General features: G+C 32.7%; 1 protein-coding gene and 2 pseudogenes across 3 annotated transcripts in view; 1 reads left to right on the plus strand and 2 right to left on the minus strand.

The window, feature by feature from the left end:
* Positions 1-1,826: 1,826 nt before the first annotated feature.
* Positions 1,827-24,573, minus strand: part of RBM27 (RNA binding motif protein 27) — a 54,883-nt gene continuing 32,136 nt past the window's right edge. For all 3 annotated transcript variants that reach the window (XM_006922965.3, XM_015598128.2, XM_015598127.2), the window contains 11 exons: positions 23,677-23,821; positions 22,924-23,077; positions 20,084-20,362; positions 19,028-19,168; positions 14,682-14,801; positions 13,536-13,610; positions 13,229-13,393; positions 11,974-12,078; positions 11,679-11,867; positions 7,349-7,459; positions 1,827-6,160 (listed from right to left, as the gene is read on the minus strand). In XM_006922965.3, coding sequence (XP_006923027.1) covers positions 6,077-6,160; positions 7,349-7,459; positions 11,679-11,867; positions 11,974-12,078; positions 13,229-13,393; positions 13,536-13,610; positions 14,682-14,801; positions 19,028-19,168; positions 20,084-20,362; positions 22,924-23,077; positions 23,677-23,821 — 1,568 coding nt within the window. In that variant the 3' untranslated portion in view covers positions 1,827-6,076. The remainder of the gene's footprint in view (positions 6,161-7,348; positions 7,460-11,678; positions 11,868-11,973; positions 12,079-13,228; positions 13,394-13,535; positions 13,611-14,681; positions 14,802-19,027; positions 19,169-20,083; positions 20,363-22,923; positions 23,078-23,676; positions 23,822-24,573) is intronic.
* On the minus strand, positions 16,646-16,764 carry LOC112471949 (annotated as a pseudogene).
* Positions 21,473-21,591, plus strand: LOC112472023 (annotated as a pseudogene).

Consider the following 24,573-nt stretch of genomic DNA (forward strand, 5'->3'; position numbering starts at 1 on the left):
TTACCCAAGATTAAGAGAAGTGGCAAGGATTAGGTAATTATTTTTATATAAGGGTTTATCAATATCTCTATTTCTTATAAACCTACAGGGGAACATATTTGAAAAGGGTGAAATTCATAAGGAGGTCTTTTTTTTTTTTAACAAATAATTCGTACAAAGTGACTGGAATTTCTTCCTAAACCAAATAATGACAAAAATATAAAACTGCAGGCAAGTTTAAGCAGCCACTCTTAGTTATCTAGTTTTAAAATAAAAACACTATATAATACCTTCATGTTTAAGAGCATCAAGCAATCAATAAAGACACTGATGTGTATATTTTCACCTTTAATTTTAGGTTAAGGCAACTTCAGACTCGACTACTTTTCCAAGCAAAATACAGAATATTAAATTATTTTATATTCAAAATAGTATCAACAATGTCACAGTAAGAAAAAGTGATTTAAAAATCCAATTCACCCTGCAACTAAATATGGCTAGTGTTCTCCAAATTGCGATTTTGAAAGCCAAATAGTGGGTCCTGACAAGAATATAATAAAAAATATCAGGAGCATATTGAGTAATAAGGGTATTGTTTGGTAAACTTTTGTTTGGGGGTGTGTGTATATACTGGATAGCGATGCAAAATGTGTTTTTCACTGAGTTGCTGTGAAAAAAGAGATTCAGTCACTACTCTAGGGCCGACTAAATTTTGCCTTCTAGAGCCCCCTACAGGCTCTAAATGCTAAAAAACTTGAATCCTACAGGAAATAAACCTTTTGTTGGAGGGTGGTTCAGGAACTAGAAGCCAATAGTTTATACAGGAAAATGTTTACATAAACAGGGAGAGTTTGGTCTAAGAACTCAAACTGAACATACGCATAACCTCAATCTTGAAGCCAAATCATCCTCAAGAAATCAATTTAATTTGGCAAGGTCTGTATATAGCCCTTATTATCTAAATTAATTTAAAATCACAAGAAATATATCAGTATCTCACAGTAATAGCTGTTTGGGACGAACTAATAAGAGATGCAATCACAGAGACTTTAATAACTGTGAACAAGACATTCACTTCTATGAGGTGTTTACAAAGCAATACTGAGAACAGAAACGTGGCTAGGTGACTAAAAAGGCTTGTTTCCACATCCCTAGTCCCTGATAAAGAACTGAGTAAAGAACAATTTTGAACAATTGAGTATTAAACCAGTACCCCAATTCTACTATTTTAATAACTAATAAATCATTATATTAAAGTAGAACTCTATGAAGTAGTTAGAAAACTGAAGTAATGTAGGAAATACAGACTTATTTTCATCGAAAACAAGCTCATGGGCTATTAGATTAGGGCTTTCTTCCCTTGCTCCTTACGAAAAGATAATATAACAAATACAAAGATAAAATATCAGCAATGTTCATACTTAGTGACCGCTACCACCAAAAAAAGAAAAAATAAATCTGCAGAAGCATAAGAGTAGACTCAAACTATAAATGCCTTATGATCATCAAACACTATTCTGACTTTAATTTCACCTGTATCAAGTCACCTATCTCAGAATGCTGGGATGGTTTAGTTAACCTAAGGTTGATTGTAGAACCAGGTAAGAGGCCAAATGGTAGATGATCCTGTAGAAAGGAGATCACTTGGTAATAAAATCAATTTAGCGTAAATAAAGGTGAGTCGTAATACATGCAATAGCAGTAGATAGCCTTATTTTTTGAGTCAGTGTTGGTTGGCCCCTTGAATAGAGCTTTGAGACTAAAAAAGTTACTGAATGGGTAGGTTTGTCCTGCAGAATACTGGTCCACTTGTTTAAAGGAATCCTGTCACCAAAAGTGATCCCACATGTAGACACACACTCATGTTTTATTATAGCATTAGACCCAGACTAGATAGTATACTAGGGCTCATGATTAAAAATTTATCCATGGCTTTAGAATAATTTACATCAAAATCAGTACAAACATCACCTAAAATCAATAATCTGTTAATGAGAAGTCCATTTTAGTGAAATATTTGACTTAATATTAAAGATATAACTATGCGCAGCAGTTTGTCCCCCCTAAAAGTCCCAGAACTAATGTTTAGTATGAACATACATAGAATAAATCAGCATCTATTCAAAACAAATGGTTACTTTATTTGCCATCTTCTAATTCATAAAATATGGCTAAAATTTATTTGAAAATAATGAAAATGAAATATACTCCCATTCTTTAGCATTTTCCTGTATACGCTGAGATTTAAAGAATGACTTCTTAGACAATGCATAATCACTTGCAGGGGAATTTTATAATTTCAAGAAATGCAATTTTTAAAACTAGAAAATATGAGCCCCAGTGATATACTTCTCTTTCTTATCACTACCTATATCTTAGAGTGTAAAATCACTTCCTTGTTATTCCTTACAAGTATCCATCACAATTAAGGGTCATCTCTTTAAGGTAAAGATCTTTCCCTTCTCTCTCTTACGCTTAAGAAAAACAATCTACCTACTGTTGGCAGGCATACTGAATATCCTTAAGATAACATTAAAATAATTGCTTTCATAAAATTGTTTGTGCTTTATATCTGGGATACCAAGACTCATCCATCAACAAAGAAATATGGCTATCAAAGATTATTTGTAATACTTGAATCCACTTCTTTATTTTCAAGACCACCCTGTGGAGGGGTTATTCTACTGAATATTTAATAGCCAGTGACTTCAGTACCCAAATTCCTAAGCATGGCATTCTCTCATGTACATGAACCCAACATAAAACACACATACATATCCACTACTCACTCACTCTCTCATACAAGCAGGCATACACACACATTTTCTTTCTTTCCAGAACAAGCCAGAATTACAGCTCTTTTGGTGATTGTTATAATTTTTGGAATGGTTCATAAATTTTCCAAATTCTTTTAAATTCGTAACGCTTTTATCTTTTCTCTTTTTTTTTGTCCAATTGTGAACCATTCCATATTGCATCTTTATTGCAAAAGTCAACATGCGTCTTAGAAATTCAGATTGTAATTGATAAAACAAACATTACATATATGAATTTAAATGTATAAACAGTTAGAAATTCAACAATATCTCCTATTATACTATTACACAAGTTCACAATTTTGTAAAAACTATAATACAGGCATACTATACATCAAGAGGAACCACTATTCCTTTTCACATGATTTTTTTCTTCTTTTAGAAATAATGATCCATTACCATGGACCTTTTTCACCCTAACAAGACTGTTTTCCAATTTATCATCTTAGCTAGTGATAATGTTTTCCCACTGTAACATGAAGAAATTGAGGGAAAGTGTGCATTCCCTGGGGTTACTTTTTAAAGCTTGGGCAGCAATCCACTAGTAAACCAGGCTGAGCTAGCTGTGTTGGAGGTTGTTATTGCTTAGAGCTACTTAGAAAGATGTCATACACATTAAAAAGAACAGAATTTGCCTCAGATGGTATATGTTACTTCTGTTAATGAAGATGCCAAGAAAACAAGTCATGGTAGTTACTCACTTTTAAGAGAAATTCTAATACTTTGGGGATTTGAGGGTAAGAATAAAAGAAAATACTAAAGAAAAAAAAAATATATATATATATATTCAACTATTTTATGCTAACATTAAATTGTACAATATTTAATCCATATTTTGAATTCATTTTTGAGAGTCAAACATGTTTTAGAATTCTTAGAACCTTTTAAAAGTATTTTAGTCCTACTTAAGGTGTATTAAAAACAAAGATTTACACAAAAGGCCTCAAATCTTACTGGAAAAAGTATCTATCTATTCTTTACTTTAACACCCTTCTTTTTCACCCCCTCTCCCAATAACTAAAAAGTCAAACAAATCCTCAACTTTCTCTGTACTGAGTGTAATAAGATATCAATTTTGAGATTAAAAAATCATATGAAAAGGAATTTCATTCTGCTGAACTGTCAGTCTACTGAAAATTTTCTTACAGCTCCATTAATTTACTGTAATTTTCAGTTTCCAAATACAAAAATACAACAATTCTTATTGAAATCTATACGCTGGTAGTTTTAGTACACAAAAAAAAACCAAACAAATTATTTACAAAATTATACAGTTTAAGAAAAAACTTTGTACAAAAAATATATAAATCCTTTGTTCCCTCTATCACGTTTTAAACTGTCAGGACTCAAAATATTCACCACAATGAATCTTTCAAAATATATACCGACTGAGCCACAGACATCAAGAAAATTTCATTAGAGATGATGGAGGAGGGAGGAGCAAGATTGCTTACTCTAGGTACACCCCATTGTAATGTTTTTCCACTCTTTTATAAGCTTATTTTAGTTTCAGTGTTATCAGAAATATAGTAATAATCCAGAAAGAGGAAGTCCTTATTATTATGGAGAAATTACATAAACTTAAAAATGATCCTGGTTTGACACATCATTCCAGGAAAATATGTAGAAAAGATAATCAGAACGTGGGATTAAACTTCTTGTAGCTAGGTAAATCTAGAGTCCTGATGGTTTTAAGTTTCTTAGTGAATAGATTCTATTTTAAGAAACAGTCTTTACCTCAGGAAACAAAAATCCTTTATATAGTGATCACTAAGAACCTTCTGAAGCCAACAGGAAGTTTCAAATTTTCACACCACACACATATAAAAACGTAGATGTGTATACCCTTGAAAAAGTGACATCCTATGTACATTAATCATTTTATTTCCCCAGGGGTTAATACAGTGTAGTGTTGCTCCTCTGCTTTTCCATCTAACATTCAGAACACAAGGACATAAATTTACATATATACTTTACTTAACAGATACTCTACTCTATACAGTGTACAGTAAAAATGCACACAGTGAAGGAAACTGTCTACTGAAGGATGCATATGTTCATGGATAGCAACAAGCTACAAAATTATCAAAAAATAAGGTCATCTGATCAAAGTCAAGTTATGACTCCCATTTATTACTAGCATCCCCATCCCCCTACCCTACCCTACCCCTACCCTACCCCATCACCTCACCATCATGGTTTAAATTTAGGAAAAGAATTTTAAAAAAAGAAAAAGAATTTCAGACACTTTTTAACCCTTTTGTGTAACTATTAACTAAACTGAAGCTTTAAAAAAGAAAAAAAAAAAGCTGGTGACTGACTCCCACAAATCCTTCCATTATTCTCATCAAAACGCTTATTTATCAAGGTGCTGGTTTAAACTTTTTATTGAGGGCTGACTTTTGGTGGCCCAAAAGAATCACTTATCTCAATAATGGGTAAGGCAGGTCTATTAATAAAAAGGCAGGAGAAAGAAAATAAGGATGAGAAAGGGGAAATAGGTGAAAGCCTTTTACATTCTGAGAATGTTTAAAAAAAAAAAAAAAAAAAGAGGACTAACTGAACCAGTGCTCACTAATTTCAAAGCAAATTAAGGATCAGCAGCAGAAGTCCAGGAGTTAATCTGATGACAGAATGAAAATACCATGGAGCTAGCTATCACTACTTTATAGCATTTAAGAATAGAGTTTGTTATGATTTACAATAAAATAGTACTTACTACTGCACATAACACGCCCCCCCCGCCGCCAAATTTAGAATACAAAATGGACTCCTCTTCAGTAAAAAAAATTAAAATAAATTTACTTTTCTTCCAAGACAACTCTTGAAAGCAAAAGGGTATTTTAATCACAAATATCTCCTACTGTCTGACGACCCATCCATAATAGCTAAGAGTTAAGAGATTCCAGGCGATTTTGACATTTAATGAAATTTTATCAGCAGATTATAATCCAAAATAAAATTTCTGAACACCCTGTCATTTACATCATAATCCAACACCAATAGCAACAAAAACAGGTGGTGTGGAGAATAAGGCTCTAGAGATTATCCATGTCATTCCTGTGGATCTTCACAACTGTGTAAAAGTCACTAGGCCTTTGGTGCTTTAATATCATGAACAGTTATGAGATGTGTTTAAATAGCAAACTTGCTGTCCTTAAATCTACTTTGTTGAAAAGAAAAATAAAAAAAAATTTTTGGCTCATTGACTTCGTTAAATAATTTTAAAAAGTTGTTCTTCTAAACAATATTCCTAAAAATTACACAGCTTGCATCAGATTTCATCTTCGCCATGAACGAGACTCATATTCATCTTCATCTTCGTCGTCGTCATCATGCAAAAACAAACCTGAGGTTTCTGTTTCCTAAAGAAAGAGAGTAAAATCTATTTAATGGCACAAAAAGTTAAGTAAAATACTTTTTAGACCAAAGCACAAACAAACTAATATATAAAACCTGGGCTGGATTTACAAGTGATACACTCAGATTATCTTTCAGGGCAAAAAACCCAAAACATTTTCTTAAGTGTAATATATTCTTCTTCTCTGCTAATTTGGCTTAGTTTTAATAGATGATTTCTATTCTAGTATCATCAAGAAAATAATACATGAACATTTACTAGAAAAAATAAAAGAAAAATTTCCTAGAAGTGTTTTTGATGACATTAATTTTATTCTATTAACTTAAAAATTAGAAAAGTAAATGATCATTCAAACTCCTAAACCTTTCCTTTTAACGTCTGAGTTTTTATGAGGGGAGAACATACTAACTTCTCCAAGACACTGATATTCCAAATCTTACATAAAAATCTGAAATGTTAAAGGAGAATTATTTACAAATATTCCCTAAATGCCAAGATTTTTCTTTCCTTTCTTTCTTTTTTAACACAGGAAATGTTTCTGCTTTTGATATACAAAATTACCCCTTACGGTTAGAAGACTCTTGATTAACCATAAATGCTAGACATCTTTTAAAACCCAAATAGTGATGAACCAGGAATAGCTTTCAATGTTGGCTAAGTGTCCATTTAAAAAAAACAATTAGAAATATAACAGTAAAAAAGCAAAATTAATTCTCATATATTTTAAGAAGCTGATTATTTAGACATGTATTATTTAAGTCCTTGATTTTCCTATTCTTCTCTTTTGTGTCGACTTCCTTACACTTTCATTTTAACCAACTGTATAGAGAAGGAAAATAAGAAACTCAAATCTATTACTTACAGAACTTGAATCAAAGAAAAGCTATAAAAACCAGCTAAAATTTAATTTATTCATGTAATCCATGTTCTTGCTTGCCAGAACAAAAATAACTAGTCCAAATAAAACCAAAATAAATGCAAATAAAGAACAATCTCTCCTATACCAGAAAATAACCCCCCAAAGAGTTTTTCATATTTCTGCACCTGCTGATTCTTTAATAAACTTCTAGACTAGTCTCAACTGTATGCATGAAGGAATTCAATATTTATTTTTAATATTATTCGATGTTAAGAAAAATATATAATTGAGAAACGATCTAATTCAACTCTTATTTTCAACCATTAAATTTACCTCCTCCTTGACTTCTTCTTCCTCAGTCTCAGTGGATACAGAAGGCACCTTGGTCTTGTGCCATGATATTTGTAGTCGACGGTCTTTGAATTTTGACCCTTGGTTTGCAGCCTAAAACAGATTTTTAAAAAACACAAAAGTTTATATTCACACATACTTACAGTTTTTTCAAATTCTATGCTATTTAAAAAGTATAATAATGGAGAGAAAAGTCTGTTAAAGTGGATCTACAATTTCCAACAAGAGATTGAAAAAGTGGGGTCCCTTTTAATTAGTGGACCACATGTTTTGGTTTGCCCAGGACAGTCCATGATTTATATCTATGTCATTAAAAAGGAACTGTCTTTGTTTGAAAAAAAAAAAAATATATATATATATAAATCACTCTACTTATAAAAGCCATGATAAGGACAACAAATACTGTCTCAACACAATTATTGGCCTTTGGCTTTGATAATCTACATGTTTAGACTGAAACCTTAAAAATATAAGTAATTTTTTAAAAACGGTCTATTTATCTCATGGCATCTCTTATAGCCCCACCCATGTTTGACAATGCTATTCTCACTTCCTGTTCTGAAATGCTATACCACTATGACAAGTATTCCCAGATCATCCATGCATTCAACAAATGTCAAACACCTACTCGTCTTAAAACTCAAGGTAAAACTGTCCCACATAACAAATTATTCAAACATGCCAAATCCAGTAAGAGCTATGTAACATTGTTCATAATAGTGAAAGAATGGGAAACATCCTAACTGACCATCATAAAGCAGTAAATATCAGTAGTTCACAAGAGAGGGGTTTTGGGGGGATGCAGAGGAAAGAAATACTTTCTGGGAAGGTTTACTCACTATCTTTAAAAATGTCATAAGAAAGGTACACTTCCTTTTCTGCCTTTTAACATCCTTGTTAGAAGCCATGATGTTTGTTGTTGCTACAGCTATCCTGACACCATGAAGAAAAAGGCCTAAGAACAAAAGCCAACATAATAGGAGAGCAGAGGAAAAGTATGAAAAGAATCTGTGGGCTAACTTTCTGAATTAATTAAACCCAAAACCTCCCAACCTCCAGACTTCTTGAAAAGAAAATGTCCACATTTTTCAAGTTATCTTTTATGTGCAGCCAAATGAATCCTGAGAAGCATGTATTACTTTCATAATGAGGAAGAAGAAAAAAAAAGATGCACCCTATATCACTGAGTATGACAGCTAAATCACACTACCACAGTTCAAAAATTGTGTAAATTGATGCGTATTATCTGAAAAATATCAAAGTATAGTTCGAGTATTCCAAACACTTAGTATAAATAACTTTTGAAACTAGCCAAACCCCTCTTTAACCAGGGGTAAAGGAATGCAGCTTATTAGCTCTTGTCCTGACTGTGCCCTAAAATGTGATGCTCCTGACCTAAACTTTAATACTAAAATATTTAAAGAGAATTCCTCAGGAAAAGTCTTTAATATCTTCAGACCTCTGTGTCAAATGAAAGATAAAGAAAAAAGGATTCTTTTTTTAAAAGTTCTTTCTGGACTCACTGATTTTACCTTTAAAATATATTTAATTCCATTTATATATGATATAACATTATTCCATATTTTTAAACTTAAATATTTAATATATAAAGTAACAATAATATATACCAGGAGTCTGAAAACTACAGTCTTCAGGCAAAATGTAGCCTGGCATCTTGTTTTCAATGGCCGGTCAGCTAAGAATGGTTTTTCACATTTTTTAAAAGGAAAAAAAAGAAAATAAGGAGAAAAAGAAGGAAGAGGGAAAGGGAGAGGCAAATGAAGGCCGAGGAGGAGAAGAAAACGTGACAGAGACTATATGTAGTCCTCAAAATCTAACATGTTTACTATCTGACTCTTTACAGAAATGTCTGCTGACTTCTGATATATACTATTAAAATATTTATGTTATTACATATGTTTTATGTTGTCAGAAATAGCTTACATTGTATATTAAGTATTTTATATTTTAAATTCATGTATACTTTAATTTACACATATTCTTATATAGGTATCTGGGACCTAAAAGTCCAAGATTAATACATATCTTCAAATTTGGTTTTAAAATATACTATAAAAATGCTGACGCTTCAACCTAAAAGTGAATGTGAGGTTAAAAAGTCTGATTTAAAAAGTAATACATGTTCATTTGGAATGCTGAGAAAACACAGAAATGCTTAGAAGGAAGAATATAAAAAATTAACCTGAATTCTGCCACCCAGACCTAACAATTTAATGCACTTTCATTCCTAGTTTATGTTTAATCTTGTATCTCACTTTTTTTAACTTAAAAGTCAATCCTAAGAATTTTCTTGTCTTTCTATTCTTTAAAAACACGTTTTTAATAGTAGCAAAATACTGTTTAGCATTCAGATTGTTCCCATTTTCACTAATACAAAGGGTGCTACACCGAGCTTCCTTATAGGTGTCATTTATACGTAACCATACAATTCTCTTATGATAAATTGTTAGCAGATTACTGAATACAAAAACAAACTGAAGGACTCCAGAACCAGGTCCTCACTCTTCAGAATAACTTCGCTAAAACCCATGCACATTATCTTTCATACAAATATAGTTTTTCCATGATCTCTTCACAATTATTAAGGACAGTAAAAGAATACTGAACATACACATTCTACCTTAGCCTTTGTGGAACATAAAAGACCTCAAAGAAGAGTTACTTACCCTTTAAGTCTGCTAAATATATTTACCATAATATCTAGGCATATGTATTTCTCTATTTATTTCAAAGAAAGCATATTATAACTGCCCAAGAATCTGTAAGTGTACTTCTACTACTCAAAGGCTGTCAAATAACATCAAAACAAATAACACTGTCTAAACCAATGACACTGTCTCCTCCTTGAAGTTATCTCATCTGCCTTGGCTTTGCTTGCTCCTTCCCCAAATGCCTGGACATGCCCCATTGCACAAACCGAATGTCAGTTTTCTCAAACGTATGTATGTAAAAACTGGTTATCAATAGATGCTCTAGAATGATTCTGCTTGTGTGAAGGAAGGAGAGTCATTTGAGTATGACACATCTACATACAGTCTCCAGTGACCCTCAGGACACAGCATGCAGCATCCCACCTAACAAGATTACCTATTTTTGTAACTGGAACTTCTGCAGAACCCAATTTTGAAACCTTCTGCTTTATATAACTCATTATCACCTCACCGGAGCTGGCCCTGGGTCTAAATGCCCACCTTACTTGTGAAGGAGATTTTAATTTTATATACTCAACATTAAAGACAAAAATCAACAATCACCAAGAACAGCCTCCACATGTGTAGTGCTCCTCCAGATATTAACATTACTCTTCGAAGAAGCTAGTCTCCCACTTTACAAAAAAAAAAAAGAAAATAAGAGTCAGACTAGTGAAAGAACTGGCCCAAGAGTATGGCCCAAGGCTATAGCCCAAAGGTTCTAAAATCTGGACATTTTAAAACAACCCACTATTCTTCAATAGTTGGGTGAAACAGGATTAATGGGCATCAAACTAGTAAGAAATTTTGGAATAAAGTCTTGCTCTTTAAGATTTCCCTCACCATCTTTAACACTTAACAAGGCTGAAAATGTTTTCCTTTAAAAAAGTTGTTTGAGGAACAGGGATCCTGGGTGTTAACAGCCAATACAACACAATACAACAGTGTATTTCTATCTTGTTCCTACCATTTATTAACTGTTTGATCTTGGTTCACTTACATTTAGGCTTTTATTTCCCCATCTGTACACATTGGATTTTACATGTACTTTATACACTTATTCAAGAGTAAATGAGATCTTAATGCAAATGCTACACACAAATAACACTCAACGAATATTTAATGAATGATGTGGGTGGTTGGAAATAAGATATACCGTTTATGTGTAAAATAATAAAGACTTACCTATAGCAAATCTCTATTTTTATGTTTGTCTAAAAGTAAATGGTTGCCACTGGAGAGAGACTATAACTAAACATGTCTTATACTAATAGAGTCTTCCTTTGAATTTCGCCTCCATTCCAGATTATTTTCACTTACTATAAACCCCCAGTAAACTATGTAATATCCCTAAAATAAAAATCGAATATAACTTCAGAACAACTTCTCACTACAAATGCATTTATGAGGAGTATTATGGAATCACAGAGTATAAGTTGCTTCTTGACCTTCAAATATATCAATAAGAATTTGCTAATATCCACGTTTTTACATCTTATCGATAAAAATAATCTATAAAACATTGGACATTTATAGACAATACAGCCAGCAAATGCTGTATAGTGTTTTTAGAGTTAGCATTTGTCACTTTAAAAACTTACTGAGAAATGCTGAAGTAAATCATCTTTTTCCTCTTCAGTGAATCCGACAGTTAGTGCTTTGGGGCGGTGGTCCACCACCATGTGGTTTAGTGAGCCCCTTCCTCTTCCTCCACGACCCCGGCCTCTTCCTCGACCTTGAGAGGAGATGGTCTTTCCTCGGCCCACAGGTAAAATACCTAATCGAGCAGCCTGAATAACAACAATCAAAGGTAGAATACAATATACTTTGTTAGACTAAACCTTGGAAAATAGAAGAAAACTATTTTTTGAGTTAGTAACTTCTCTTAAGCCTCACCTCAACCTGTAACTGACTGAGCTTCTTCCGTAACTCAGTTGTGTCTTCTCCTGAGGATAGCCTCTTGTGAAGGTCCAGTTCTGTATCTAATAGTTCTTTCTGGGCCTTTGGAAAAATTAAAAGTAAAATTTATTTTTTAGATAACTTCCAAAGATCTTATTTATTTAGAATATTATACTTACAGAATAACACATATCTCTTTTGAAAAAATGGAAGTGATATAATAAACACATTACATACTTTCTCTTTTAGAGAAAGTAACCTTATAGATATACTGACAACATGTAGAGAGTATAATAATATCAATAAAAATAATAAGCAGTATTACTGCTTAAAATGGCCTAAAAATTTAAACTTGAAAACAATCATCTGAGATAAAGGAGCTGAGAATAATTTTCACATAATAAAACATCATAAATGAAACACGATGGGACAAAATAAATTATATAAAAATTCATTAATAGTACAAATGTAACAGTTAATAATTGCTTTCAGATATAAACTCTATAATTACTGCTACTTTTTTTTTTTTTTGGTAAGAGACAAATTATCAGCCTTTAGGTATGTGACTGATTTTTTTCTCCCATATTCTCTTTAATTTTCTAAAGGTGTACATGTTCCTTCTGTAATTGGGTGAAATTTCAATAAAAACATTTTTATCCTTATAAAGCGATCTTAATAAAACACTTTACATTCCTATACTAATAGAAAACCACAATTTCAAATGTAATCTAATATTGTTCATAAAAATTTGTGTTCTATATATATTCCCAGTTCCCAAAGGGCTGGAAATTAAAATCCCACTACAGAGTTGTGGTATAATGGAACCACTATGTAAAGTTATCATTCTCCTATAATAAGGAAACAAATAGAATTTAACGAAATTAGACTTAAATGGATCTAGGACTTCTGATTATTTTTCCCAACAGAATGTCACATTTTTACCCATATTAAAGCCAATGATACCTTCTGATTATTAAAAGGAATAGTTTTACTGCATTATAATAGAATTATAAAAAAAAAACTCTGCTAAAATAGGAAATATCTCTTTGCTCACCATCACTCTTAACAGTTTCATTTTCAGCGCAGAGAACCATAGTTGATAGCATCTATAGATATAGTTTAAAAACCTGTTACTGTAATTGTCTCCCCATTAGAACACTGGCTACCTAAGGGCACCACTGCACTTTCAAAGTGCCAAGCACATAACAGATGTTCAATAACCCTATCTTAAATGAAAAATGCAAACAGATACCTCTGTTTTGGTCTTAACTTTAGATGGTATAGACACTGCAGAAGATGTTTTTAATTCATCTTTTAGTTGTGAGATCTTTTCTCCAAGCTCTTTCAAAGTCTTCATTATATTTGCTCTCTCTTCTGGTTTCATGTTTTTGTTTTTTTCTAGCTTGGATATTAGCATCTACAAAATAAACAGAAAAACGTAAACTATGCTCAGTAAAGTTCAATATAAGTAACTCTTAAAACTTTACCATTAGGGATATCTTTGTAAAATCCATTCTATACATCATTTCCAAGAGGCAAATAATGAGCTCTTATCTTACCTTCTGGCATTCTATTTGTTTTTCTAACACTTCTTGCCTCTTTTTCCTCATATCTTGTTGTAGCTTCATTGCTTCCTATACGAACAGGTAAATAAAAGTTAGTAACGGATAATGAAATTTTCCAACGATACTTAAGGCTGCCTTATTCTCAACTCATTTCTTCTGGGGAATCCCTATAAAAAAGATTTTCCTCCTAATCAAAAAATAGCTGAAACCAGAAATAAAATCTTTAAATGTATTTTCCCATCACATTCAAAATAAAAGAGTTTACATTTATAACTACTTTAAAAAATACATAAAATACTGTGGGTGTGCCAGGCCTTGGGTGCACGCTGCGAGCATGTGGGAGGGGACACCCCGCCTTCAGAGATCCAGTTAAGGGGGACGGCAACATCCGTAGGTCACAGGTAGAAGAAGAGGAGGGGTGGATTAAAAAAATAAATAAATAAAAATAAAATACTGTATCTATGAGGTTTATTCATTTGAATGACCTGAATGTATTTATGAAGAAAAACAAGAGCTGTTCTCACTTGCCAATGTAATAAGTCAAATCTTATTTTTGAAGTTTAAAGTTTAAAAATGTGAGATGCAGCAACAGGTTAGAAACAACAGTAAAATCTATGGGTTTTTGCCAGGAAAATGTTGCCTCTCACCCCTCTTTTAATTAAATCTCCAATTATACCAAGTTATTACATATAAATATCTATTTGCCTGAAAAACTCTATGTGAGTGTAAATCTAAAATGGTAGGAAACTCAGAATTGAGTCGGATGAATAATTACATAAATGCTATACTTCATGTGAAATATTATCTAACTTTCAAAGCCATAAAGAAAGTAAAAGAGAAAATAATGAAATACAATCCTTCTATCCTTTCAAGAATGAAAAAAACATGACAGCTCAGTATTGTTTACTTTTATACAGAAAATAGTCTTTCCTTGTGCTTGATGTAGCCACTAAAACAGACAACTGTGAAACATATTTTTGGTTGATCATCTTTTGTTCAAGTGTAGACAGCATCAAGCAGCAGCTAAATAAACATGATGCAGTCCCATAACAACATGAACTGTTCACAAATGTTAGCATAATCACTTAAGAATTCAAGGGGTCCTTTCCTCTTTAAGGAAAGAAGAATCAAAGCTGTTACCTGCTTCTTTTTAAGAACTTCTTGAACATCATGAGATTTAGACCCTGAACAAAGTTTTGAAGGAGTCTTTAAGTTTGAGGAGCTGTAAATCATTTTTGGATGGCCTGGAGTTGAAAATATCTATGAAACACAAATATGATTAAATTAAATCTTAGAAATGCTTTAAGATCATTTTTTAGAAAGACTGCATATATTTCTTTTTTTTAGGAGTCAATTTTTTCGTCATTTAAAAACCATATTTATAAAACTAGTTATTTATACATAAATTCAAATGTCACTCTAATACAAAAGCAAAAGTTAATTTTTAGCAATAATGTTGTTTCTAAGTGCAATCGTGTATTTTTCTTCTCTTTATATTTTTTACTGTGAGAAAAAGAACAAGTCATGATATCTAGGAGCTGACTTGCTATTCACAGGTAGGCCTTAGTGTCTTCTGGTTAAACCTAAATAATTTCATAGAATATCATCCTCAGATAAGGCCACTCTTGTGACCATGATGGATCAAGACAATAACAAGATCACTCCATAATCATGACTGAACACAGAAAAAAACATGAGTAATATCCTAACTGTAAAAATGACTAAACATCTCTCTACCTTGGCTAACAGAAATGACTAGTTTCTTTACCAATTACTGCTTTAGCCTTATTCTAGTCTTCCCTCCTTCAAGGTAACACTTAAGATATCTGATCATAGAATTGTTTCCTTCCTTAAACATTCCCCAAAATCACCTAACACAGCCTAATCCTAAAGTAAGTCCTTTCTCATACCCTCTGAGGTGCCCATGGTTTTACTGTGTACATTCCCTCACTGAATAAGCTCTCTAGGTGTGCTCCTGGTGGTCTTTGGCTGGAGGGTACTGTCATAAGTTATTTTCCATATGTGAAGTGCCAAAAAGAGCCCACATTTCTGATAACTGCAAACCCTTCTAGGAATTAAGGTACTTTGTAATCATAATCTTAATGTTATATTTAATCAAATGCTATATGAGTTTTTAATAAAACTAAGACAAGTAGTTAGCTCACAGATCTGACCTTACAAACAAAGTGGTGGCCATGTTTACTACACTAGTTTTGGTATTTAGTTTCCTTTTCTGAACAGATGACTCTCCAGTTAATCTTCTCTTCTTTAAAGCACAGCAGAGCTACACATTACACTATAATCTCTGTTTCGAGTGTTTTCTAACATACTCCATTCTTCATTTTTATATTAAAATTTGAATACATGATGTAAGAGATACAGGATATAATACTAAGAAATTCTTGGAAAATTCAATCATGTAAATAATATATCCAAATACAAAACTAGTTTCAATCATATACTACTTAACAGTCCTTAAAATTAAGCTACTTTACATATGAAAATCTCTCAAATACTACAGAAACCATACATAACTGATGTTCATGTTATCATTTATTCAAACGAAAATGATAAACCTACAATTTACTGAGGAATTATTATATGCTAAGCAGTTTCCATTCATGCTTTATCAATATGGAATCTTTAAATCACCATTGCAACTCAGTTTATTGAAAAGGAAATCAATGCTCACTAGTTATCTAACACAGCTAGTAAAGGGCAGGTGAAGTCAAGGATGACTAGCTGCAAAGACTATAACTGTTTTTATTGTTCTATCTTTTTATAACTAAATTTTTGAAAACGGACAAAAGTCATTACATAAAAAACTTGATATATCAATCAACAAGCAGGAACAATTATCAATACATGAAATAATCCTGTTTTATTTAAATCCCTAACTACATCTTTATACTAAACATATCGTTTTATCTGTAAATATTGCAGTTGTATCTCTAAAAGAACTTCTTTCCTTTTTAAACATAACCACAATACCATCATCACACTTAAAATAATAACTTTTTTTTTTAGGCAAGGCAACCCTTGGTTGACCTCACAGATTGCAAGGACCTTGTCAGCTTACAATCCCTTATTTTTTTTATTTTTTACGCCTACAGCACCTGGTCTTCATAGGTGGTCTCCCATCCAAGTACTAACCAGGCCCAACCCTGCTTAGCTTCCAAGATCAGATTGGATCGGGCTTGTTAAGGATAGCATGGCCATAGACTAAAATAATTACTTCTTTAAATAATTAGACTAGCATGGCCATAGACTAAAATAATTACTTCTTTACTTCATTAAATAATTACTTCTCCAGATTGTACTACTAAATATTTTTCCCCATTTGAATTGGGATCTGTTAAAGTCCATACAGTGTAACTGGTTATATTTTTTTAAAGTCACTTTTAATTGTTTCCTCTCTCCTTCTTTCTTGAAAATTATTTGTTGGAAGAGACCAGGTCACTCATCCTGTAGCATTCACTACAGGATGGTACCCTTTAGCTTTTCCCTCTGATCTCTAAAGTTTTTTTAAATTGGTGAGTAGATCTAGAGTCTTTATGACATTTTTGCATTCTTTGACAGGATTCTAGTAATCTTTGACAACTTCCTCTTTTTCTGTTTTGACAAAATATTTTAGACTCATCTGGAACATTGTCAGCCCCAGATCTGGAGACAGCCATTCCCCTGGTTCTTTTGGGTGCTGGTGTTTCGTTTGTTTGTTTTTTGTTTGTTTTGAGGGGGGAGGCGGGGCTCATTATCATTGGGCTGGTCACTGTTTCTAGACCTCTTCAGTGAAGAGAATTAGGAAATGTTTTGGAATGTTTATACTACCTTGTTTCTTAGTTAAAATACAATATGAATTTATATTGATACTTTCAATTCAAACAGAGGACACTGGTTTTTTACTTAATCTTATCTACCTCACATCTCTTTTCAACCACATTGGAAAGTTCGGTTGTCAGTAATACCAATATTAATTCCTCATCTGATTTGTCCTACAATGCTCAAAAACCAGTTTCAGAGTATCAACATAGCCGGTAATACGACTGTTCAGATTTTAAAAACTGCTTTTTGTCCTCAGGGTATATCTTGTTAGGAACAGAGTCAAATAACGATGTTTTAAGACACTTTGAAGACATGCTAGTTTATTTTTTTCTTTATAATTTTTAGGGATTACTACTTTTATTTCATTTAATTTTATAGTTACATGCAGCATTTACATGGATGATTCCAAGATAAATCTACAAAACAAGACATAGTCAAAGTTGTCTAGTTTCTTCTATCCTGGCCATAACCACCAAGATTTAAATTATATAAAATTTTGTTTTTTTCAATTATAAGCAACTGCTTACATGGTATGTTCATTGCTCTTTCTTCTACCAACAGTGGCTGACCATACATTTTTTGTTTCATTTTGCCTTTTTTAATATATCCTGATGATCGCTCCACAGTATATATATATTCTTCATGCCTTCGTAAAACTGCACACATACGCTATCATGTAGCTGTACTACACTTCTGAGTAACCAGTCTCCTACGAATTTGAGTTCTTTCCAGTATTTTGCTATTAGAGTCTATAATTACTAACTCTGAATGTGTCTTTACATAGTTTGACTAGTGTACCTTTGGCATAGACTCTTTAAGAGTATTACTGGTTTAGAGTAAATGCACATATAATTTTGCCAGGTACTGCCAAATTTCCTTTCATGGGGGCTGTACCATTTAGCATTTCCATCAACATCTAAATCTCAGATCCTTTTAGAAATTATTACCCTGTTTATTATATAATTTTTAAAATGGATCTAATTCTACTTTTTCTACATGACTATCCAGTTATCCCAATACCATTTATCATAAAGTCCATATTTCCCCCACTGATCTGAGATACTTTGTTGGCAAATAATAAATTCTCATTTGCAAGTGAGTCTATTTCTCGGTCTTCTATTCTGTTCCAATGGTTTGTCTCCTCATGTACCAGTATCAAATTGTTTTAGCTATACAGACTTCATAGGTTTTTTTTAATGTCTAATAGGGCTCGCCGTCCTGTTGTCCTTTTTCAGAGTTTTCCTAGTTCTCTTTGAAATAATCACTATGTTCAAGAGTCACTGTTTAGATGTATTCCTAAAAGCAAAAGAAACTATGTAAAGCATTAATTCACAGTTTGGCTTTTGATTATGACAGAATCCCCTTCACTATGTTCTTAATCACATTAAAGAGGAAAAATTATAAAGGAAATGAACTAATAAAGACAGCTACCTATTGATAGCTAAAATTCTCAAATCCCTACTTAGCTTTGAATAGAAAAAAATTTAGCAAATTTCTGGTTGAATCATTGAAATTAGGAAAGTGTATCTACCACACATACGTTAGCTGTCACACTTATCTTGACTGAGGAAGAAACATTACAAATCTCAATGATCATCAATTTGTTAATTTCTTTTTATCATCGAACAACTCCAAATGCATCTGAGGTTCACAGAAATATGTACCTGGCAATCTTCTCCAGCACCACTTGACTGATTCAACAAGTGTGCTGCATCACCCTGGTTACCACTGGCATGTCCAAGACGATGTTTCACAGGGACTTTGTTAAGAACATATGCACCTGGTGTCTGTGGTTTGTTTATCATCTGTACAAAATAAACACATAAGTGGTAAAAGTTATTAAAATGCCCGGGAATGATACAAATTTAGGACAGTGATTACTCTGGGGAGGAAGATAAGAAAGAAATGCAAGGATAGGTGCAAATAAGTAAGACGATGAATGGAATTAAGACTATGTACTATAAGGAATACTTTTCATTTTAAAAATCTGAATGCATTTAATCCAAATAAGAGAACACCTAGGAGATTATCATTATCATCAATATCTAAACAGCTCTAATGCACCGTGGTTTGTTCTTTCCTTCTTTCATCTATTCATTCAAATATATTTTGAGCAGTATGTGCCAGACCTTGTTTTAGGCACTAGGGACAGAATGAATAAAACAGACAAAATCCTATTCTCTTGGAGCTTCCATTTCAGTTTTAAAAAAAATAGAATTTTTCTATATATGGGAAAAGTAAGACAAAAAGATGGGTACAAGGGTGACTAATTCTAACACAAAAACTAAGAAGTTCTAGATTCAGAGCTGTTCAGTGGTAAACAGCTATTATACTTCAGTGTTCAGAATTACTAAGGGTATCTCTTAAACATGAAGATTTATAAACCCTATAGCAAAAGATTGATTCTGTAGGTTTGGAAAGGCCCAGGAATTTGCACCCAAATAAGTGATTCTCATGTAGAACAGCACTTTTTAAACTTCAAGGTGCCTAAGAATCACCTGGAGAACTTATTAAAACAGATTCCTGGGCCACACCCATAGAGATTCCGATTCATTAAGTTGGGGTGAGGCCCAAGAAATTGCTCCCAGGAGAACAGATGTTGCTAGCCTGCAGAACCAATTGAGTGGCTCTGATGTAGAAGACCAAAGGACTGCAAATTGGGCAACACTGATATAGAGAGTGGGACTAGAAGACTTCTAATTCCCTGTGAGCCAGATTACCTTCTGGATACCTCCGTGTACCGTTGAAGGAGGAGACTGCTGATGAAGATGCTGTGGCAGGTGATGGTGCTGCTGTGACAGGTGACTAAGTGTTTGCTGTTGTTGCAGGAGCAGCTGTGTTGGGGACTGTAGTGCTGGTTGTTCATTATTTTCTCTATGCCATAAGACTCGAATGAATCGGTTGTTTAGAACTGCTTCAGTGCTGGAAATGGCTTTCCTGGCCTCCTCATTAGTAAGATATTGGATGAGGGCAGCTTCTGGATCTCCCTTAAAAGCAACCTGTAAGAAAAAACAAAAGCAACAACAAAAAACAGAGATATTACTGAAGAATAAAATGCAAATAAGTGATTAATAAAAAATTCAGAAGAAAACAACCAGCTAATATCCATTGTGAACACCTTGTAAATTTCTCTATCCTCTAAAAGATGATATGCCTATTTCGAAATTATATATGGAAGAATGTTAGATTATTTAATAAGTAATTCTATTAATGTCATTTAGCCACTTAGGGGAGAGTTGTTAGATCCCTCCCTGATATCTTACATTCAAATAAGCTACAAAGAAAGAAAAGAGTTTTACATTAACAAACAAACAAAATACCCCATAAAAACCCAGAAGAAAAAAGGTGAATTTCTATATAATCTCAGGCTTTGGAAGGTCTTTGTATGTATACCGATCAAGGTAGGATCCATAAAGGAAGACAACAGATTTGACCAGTAAAATTTTAAAACTTGTCAGTCCAAACATGCCTTAAACAAAATAAATGACAAATGTAACAAGTATTTTAACTATGACAAGCCAAAGGCTTGGAAAAGCATTATTCTAAGTGCCTTCCTAAAAAATGGGCAAAGACAATGGATAGGTAAATCCAAAAGAACTGCAAATGGCTTACATAAATTAGAGTCTACATAGTAATAATAATTTAAAAAAAAATTAAAACAAGCATAATTTTTCACTTATGAAACTCACTAAAAAATTTAATGGATCCATATTACAGTGCTGATGAGGTTTCAGACACTTTATTTGAGAGTATTGATTGATACAACCTTTTTGGAAACAATTTAGTTCAATTAAAGTCTTAAAGTTTTCTTTAATTCAGCAATGAAGCATAAAAAGTAACTAAAGATTTATCCACAAGGAGGCTCACCACAGCATTGTTTTTTGCAAATTAATAGAAACTACATAAATTCCCAACAATATGGAATAATTAAATAAATTATGGCCTATTGCTATAGACTAGATTATGCCCCTCCCCCCAGTTTATATGTTGAAGTCCTAACCCCAGTGTGACCATTTGGAGATAAGCCTTTAAGAAGCAACTGAGGTTAAATGAGGTCATAAAGGTGGGGCCCTAATCGATAGATTTGGTGGCTTTCTCAGAGATCTCTCAATTACAGCCATGCTACCCTGAACAAGACTGATCCCATCTGATCTCAGAAACTAAGCAGAATCAGGCCTGGTTAGTACTTGGAAGGGAGACCACTTAGGAAGACCAGGTGCTATAGGCGTAAAAAATAAAAAAATAAGGGATTGTAAGCTGACAAGGTCCTTGCAATCTGTGAGGTCAACCAAGGGTTGCCTTGCCTAAAAAAATAAATAAATAAAAAATAAGAAGAGATCTCTCTCCATCTCCCTCTCTCTCCTTCCACCATGTGAAGACACAGCTAGAAGGTAGCCATTTACAAACCAGAAAAAGAGTCTTCGCCAGGAACCATTTTGGCCAGCACTTTGATCTTGGATTTCCCCAAAATAAATTTATATTATATCAAATAAAAATATCCCAGTCTGTGGGATATTTTATGGAAACCCAAGCAGACTTATATATCCATCTATACTAAGTAATCTAATTTTTCTACATGCCATAAAGAATAATGACCTAAGAAAAACTTAAGAGAAATAAGGTAGTTAGAGACATTTGTATGGTCACATCTTTTGTTATTTTTTAAGCATGTGAAGCATTTTTAAAAAGAGAAAATGTGTATGTGCACGCTTGTGTGTGTGTATTCTTCTATATAAATACGGTATGTCTTCTCATCGAAGGATTAATAATTGTAACTACTAAGTGGTGAGATTTCAGTAATTTGTTTTCCTACTTTTGTTTAATATATTTCCAATTATCTGTAAAATTAAACATTAAAACTTCTGCACTCGGGAAAAACTACCTTAAAATCTCTCAAAAATACTACTTTGGCTCAATTCTTTGAAAGATCAAGTCACCCAGCACTACCTTCTTAAACTCAGTTATATAAATTATATTTTGGTTTGATGTCAATGCTAAGTAACTGACTGAAAATACAACTTGAACAGGCCTCCGAGTACCCTCAATTACAGCCTAACACCCAATCACAGATTCATAATTCCAAATATCTATCAAGTAGACAGCAAAATACAAAAGCTACAATTTGATGTTAATAATATGTTGCGCTGCCTAAAATTTTCAAAATTAAAACTATCCTTAACCAATAACTGCTTCACCACAACATAAAAACCAGTCAGTAGACAAAATTACAATATTAGAAATTATCAAGAATCTCACCTACCAGTAGAATATTAAAGCAGGTAATAAAATCATTTGTCCAGAGAAGGAACTATAAAAATACAGTAAGTACCCCATTCTTTCAGGAAGAGGTAGCAAAAAAGAATCAAATCAATTCTAAAAAACAAATTCAGCTTAATAATTCCATCATTAAATTGGATGTACACATATACGGATGAATTTAAAACTCTTAGACAAGATAATCAGACTAATCACTGGCTCATTTAAGCAAGATGAGCTGGTATGAATATTTTCAAAGATACATAAAATACATAGATTCTGTTGCCAGTGTAGCCACATTTACCTGAATGTTAACAATAGTTCCAAATTTGCTGAAGTGTTCATTGAGCTTGGTAATGTTGTTCAATTCCTGAGGGATTTTCTTGACTTCTAATTTGGTATTTGTATACTGATTCTTTCTTAAGAATCCTGGTTTACTCTGATTGTTATTTCCTTGCCTGAAAGGAATATTAATAAATCGTGGTTAATTCTCCCACCTTATGCCTAGCCAAGAAATATGTCAGCAAAGCATGTAAGGTTATACTTATTAAATGTCTTTTGTAAGCATTTAACATTCTTTACAAATTACTAAATAATTTTCACATCATTCTTATCACATGGGAATAGAACAGGTAAAGAAAAGAAAAACTGAATGTCAAAATATCATAAAAAGAGGAGGCCCAACTGAAATTAAAATCATGCTAAATAGATCTACAATTATCAAGGTATCTAACATTAAAGAATATAACATCATTTTCTTTTTATGGAGCATGTTTCAAATTCTGCAAAAGTACAACATTTTTTCTTCTTTTCTGTTCATTTCCAAAGTCTCAATAACTCTTAATTAGCCCTAGAAATAAGTAGGTACAAATTACTAATATCTATTATATTTTGTTAGCTGTTCAATTTTTAAGACATTCTAAGGATGCCTCTGGGAACTCGAACTTCGAGACACATAGTTTGATAATCATTGATTAATGACGACTCTTAATTTTACAAACTTAATAATGCAAACAAAAACAGCAATGAGATGTTACTAATTAACAAATTATCTTACTTTCCCAGCCAAGGTTTCTTTGTGAGTGGCCCTTCCAAACCACTCACAGCTCTCTTTCGGCTATCTGGTTCAAGAACTACTCTGGTTATGTTGCTATTAATTGAAACAGGAACTGGTGGTTCAGTCTGGATGACAATGTTGGCAGCTGTTGGAAACAAAAATTAGTATTACTGATAATGCATTATATTTGGTAAATTTCAAATGATTAAAATATTTAGTCCAAAAGCTAAAAAGCACTGTGGATAATACCCAACTACTACCATTTCCTTTTCAGAAACATCCAAGCAACAAGAAAAACATCAATTGTCTTTTTCTCCTTTTTTAAAAATACAATATCCAAGTTTAAAAAGTAATAGGCAACCCTATTGTAACAAATTATTCAGGCAAAGATCATTAATGGATGCAAAAAAAAAAAAAAAGTGAAAAGTTGTTGAGAGTAACAAAACTTCTTCTGGTGCCAAAGTATCATTCCACAAATTTTTTACTTTGAAATGGAGAGACTGAACAATTACCACGTTAGGCAAGCAATCAAATTTATTAGCACCACAGAGTAAAATTATTTGACTCCTGATGTAATTCAACAAGTTTACTTGGACAGGATTATGGAATTAGGATTTTCTTATTTGTCTCATTGATATTATGTTGTGCTCATATATGACTATTCTCATTCTTAGATGTAAATAAAGTGTCACAAGCGCTACAATTTCAAGTGGTTCAAGAAAAAAATGTGGGAGGATTAAGAGGGTAAAGGGGGCCATATATATGGTGACAGAAGACTTAGACTTTGGGTGGTGAGCACACATGTAATGTGCAGATGATGTTTTATAAAATTGTACACTTAAAACTTGTGTTAACCAATATCACCCCAATAAATTTTACTAAAAAGGAAAAAACTGT

This window comes from Pteropus alecto, unplaced genomic scaffold (genome assembly GCF_000325575.1).
Source record: "Pteropus alecto unplaced genomic scaffold, ASM32557v1 scaffold78, whole genome shotgun sequence".
In the NCBI taxonomy this organism is placed as follows: Eukaryota; Metazoa; Chordata; class Mammalia; order Chiroptera; family Pteropodidae; genus Pteropus; species Pteropus alecto.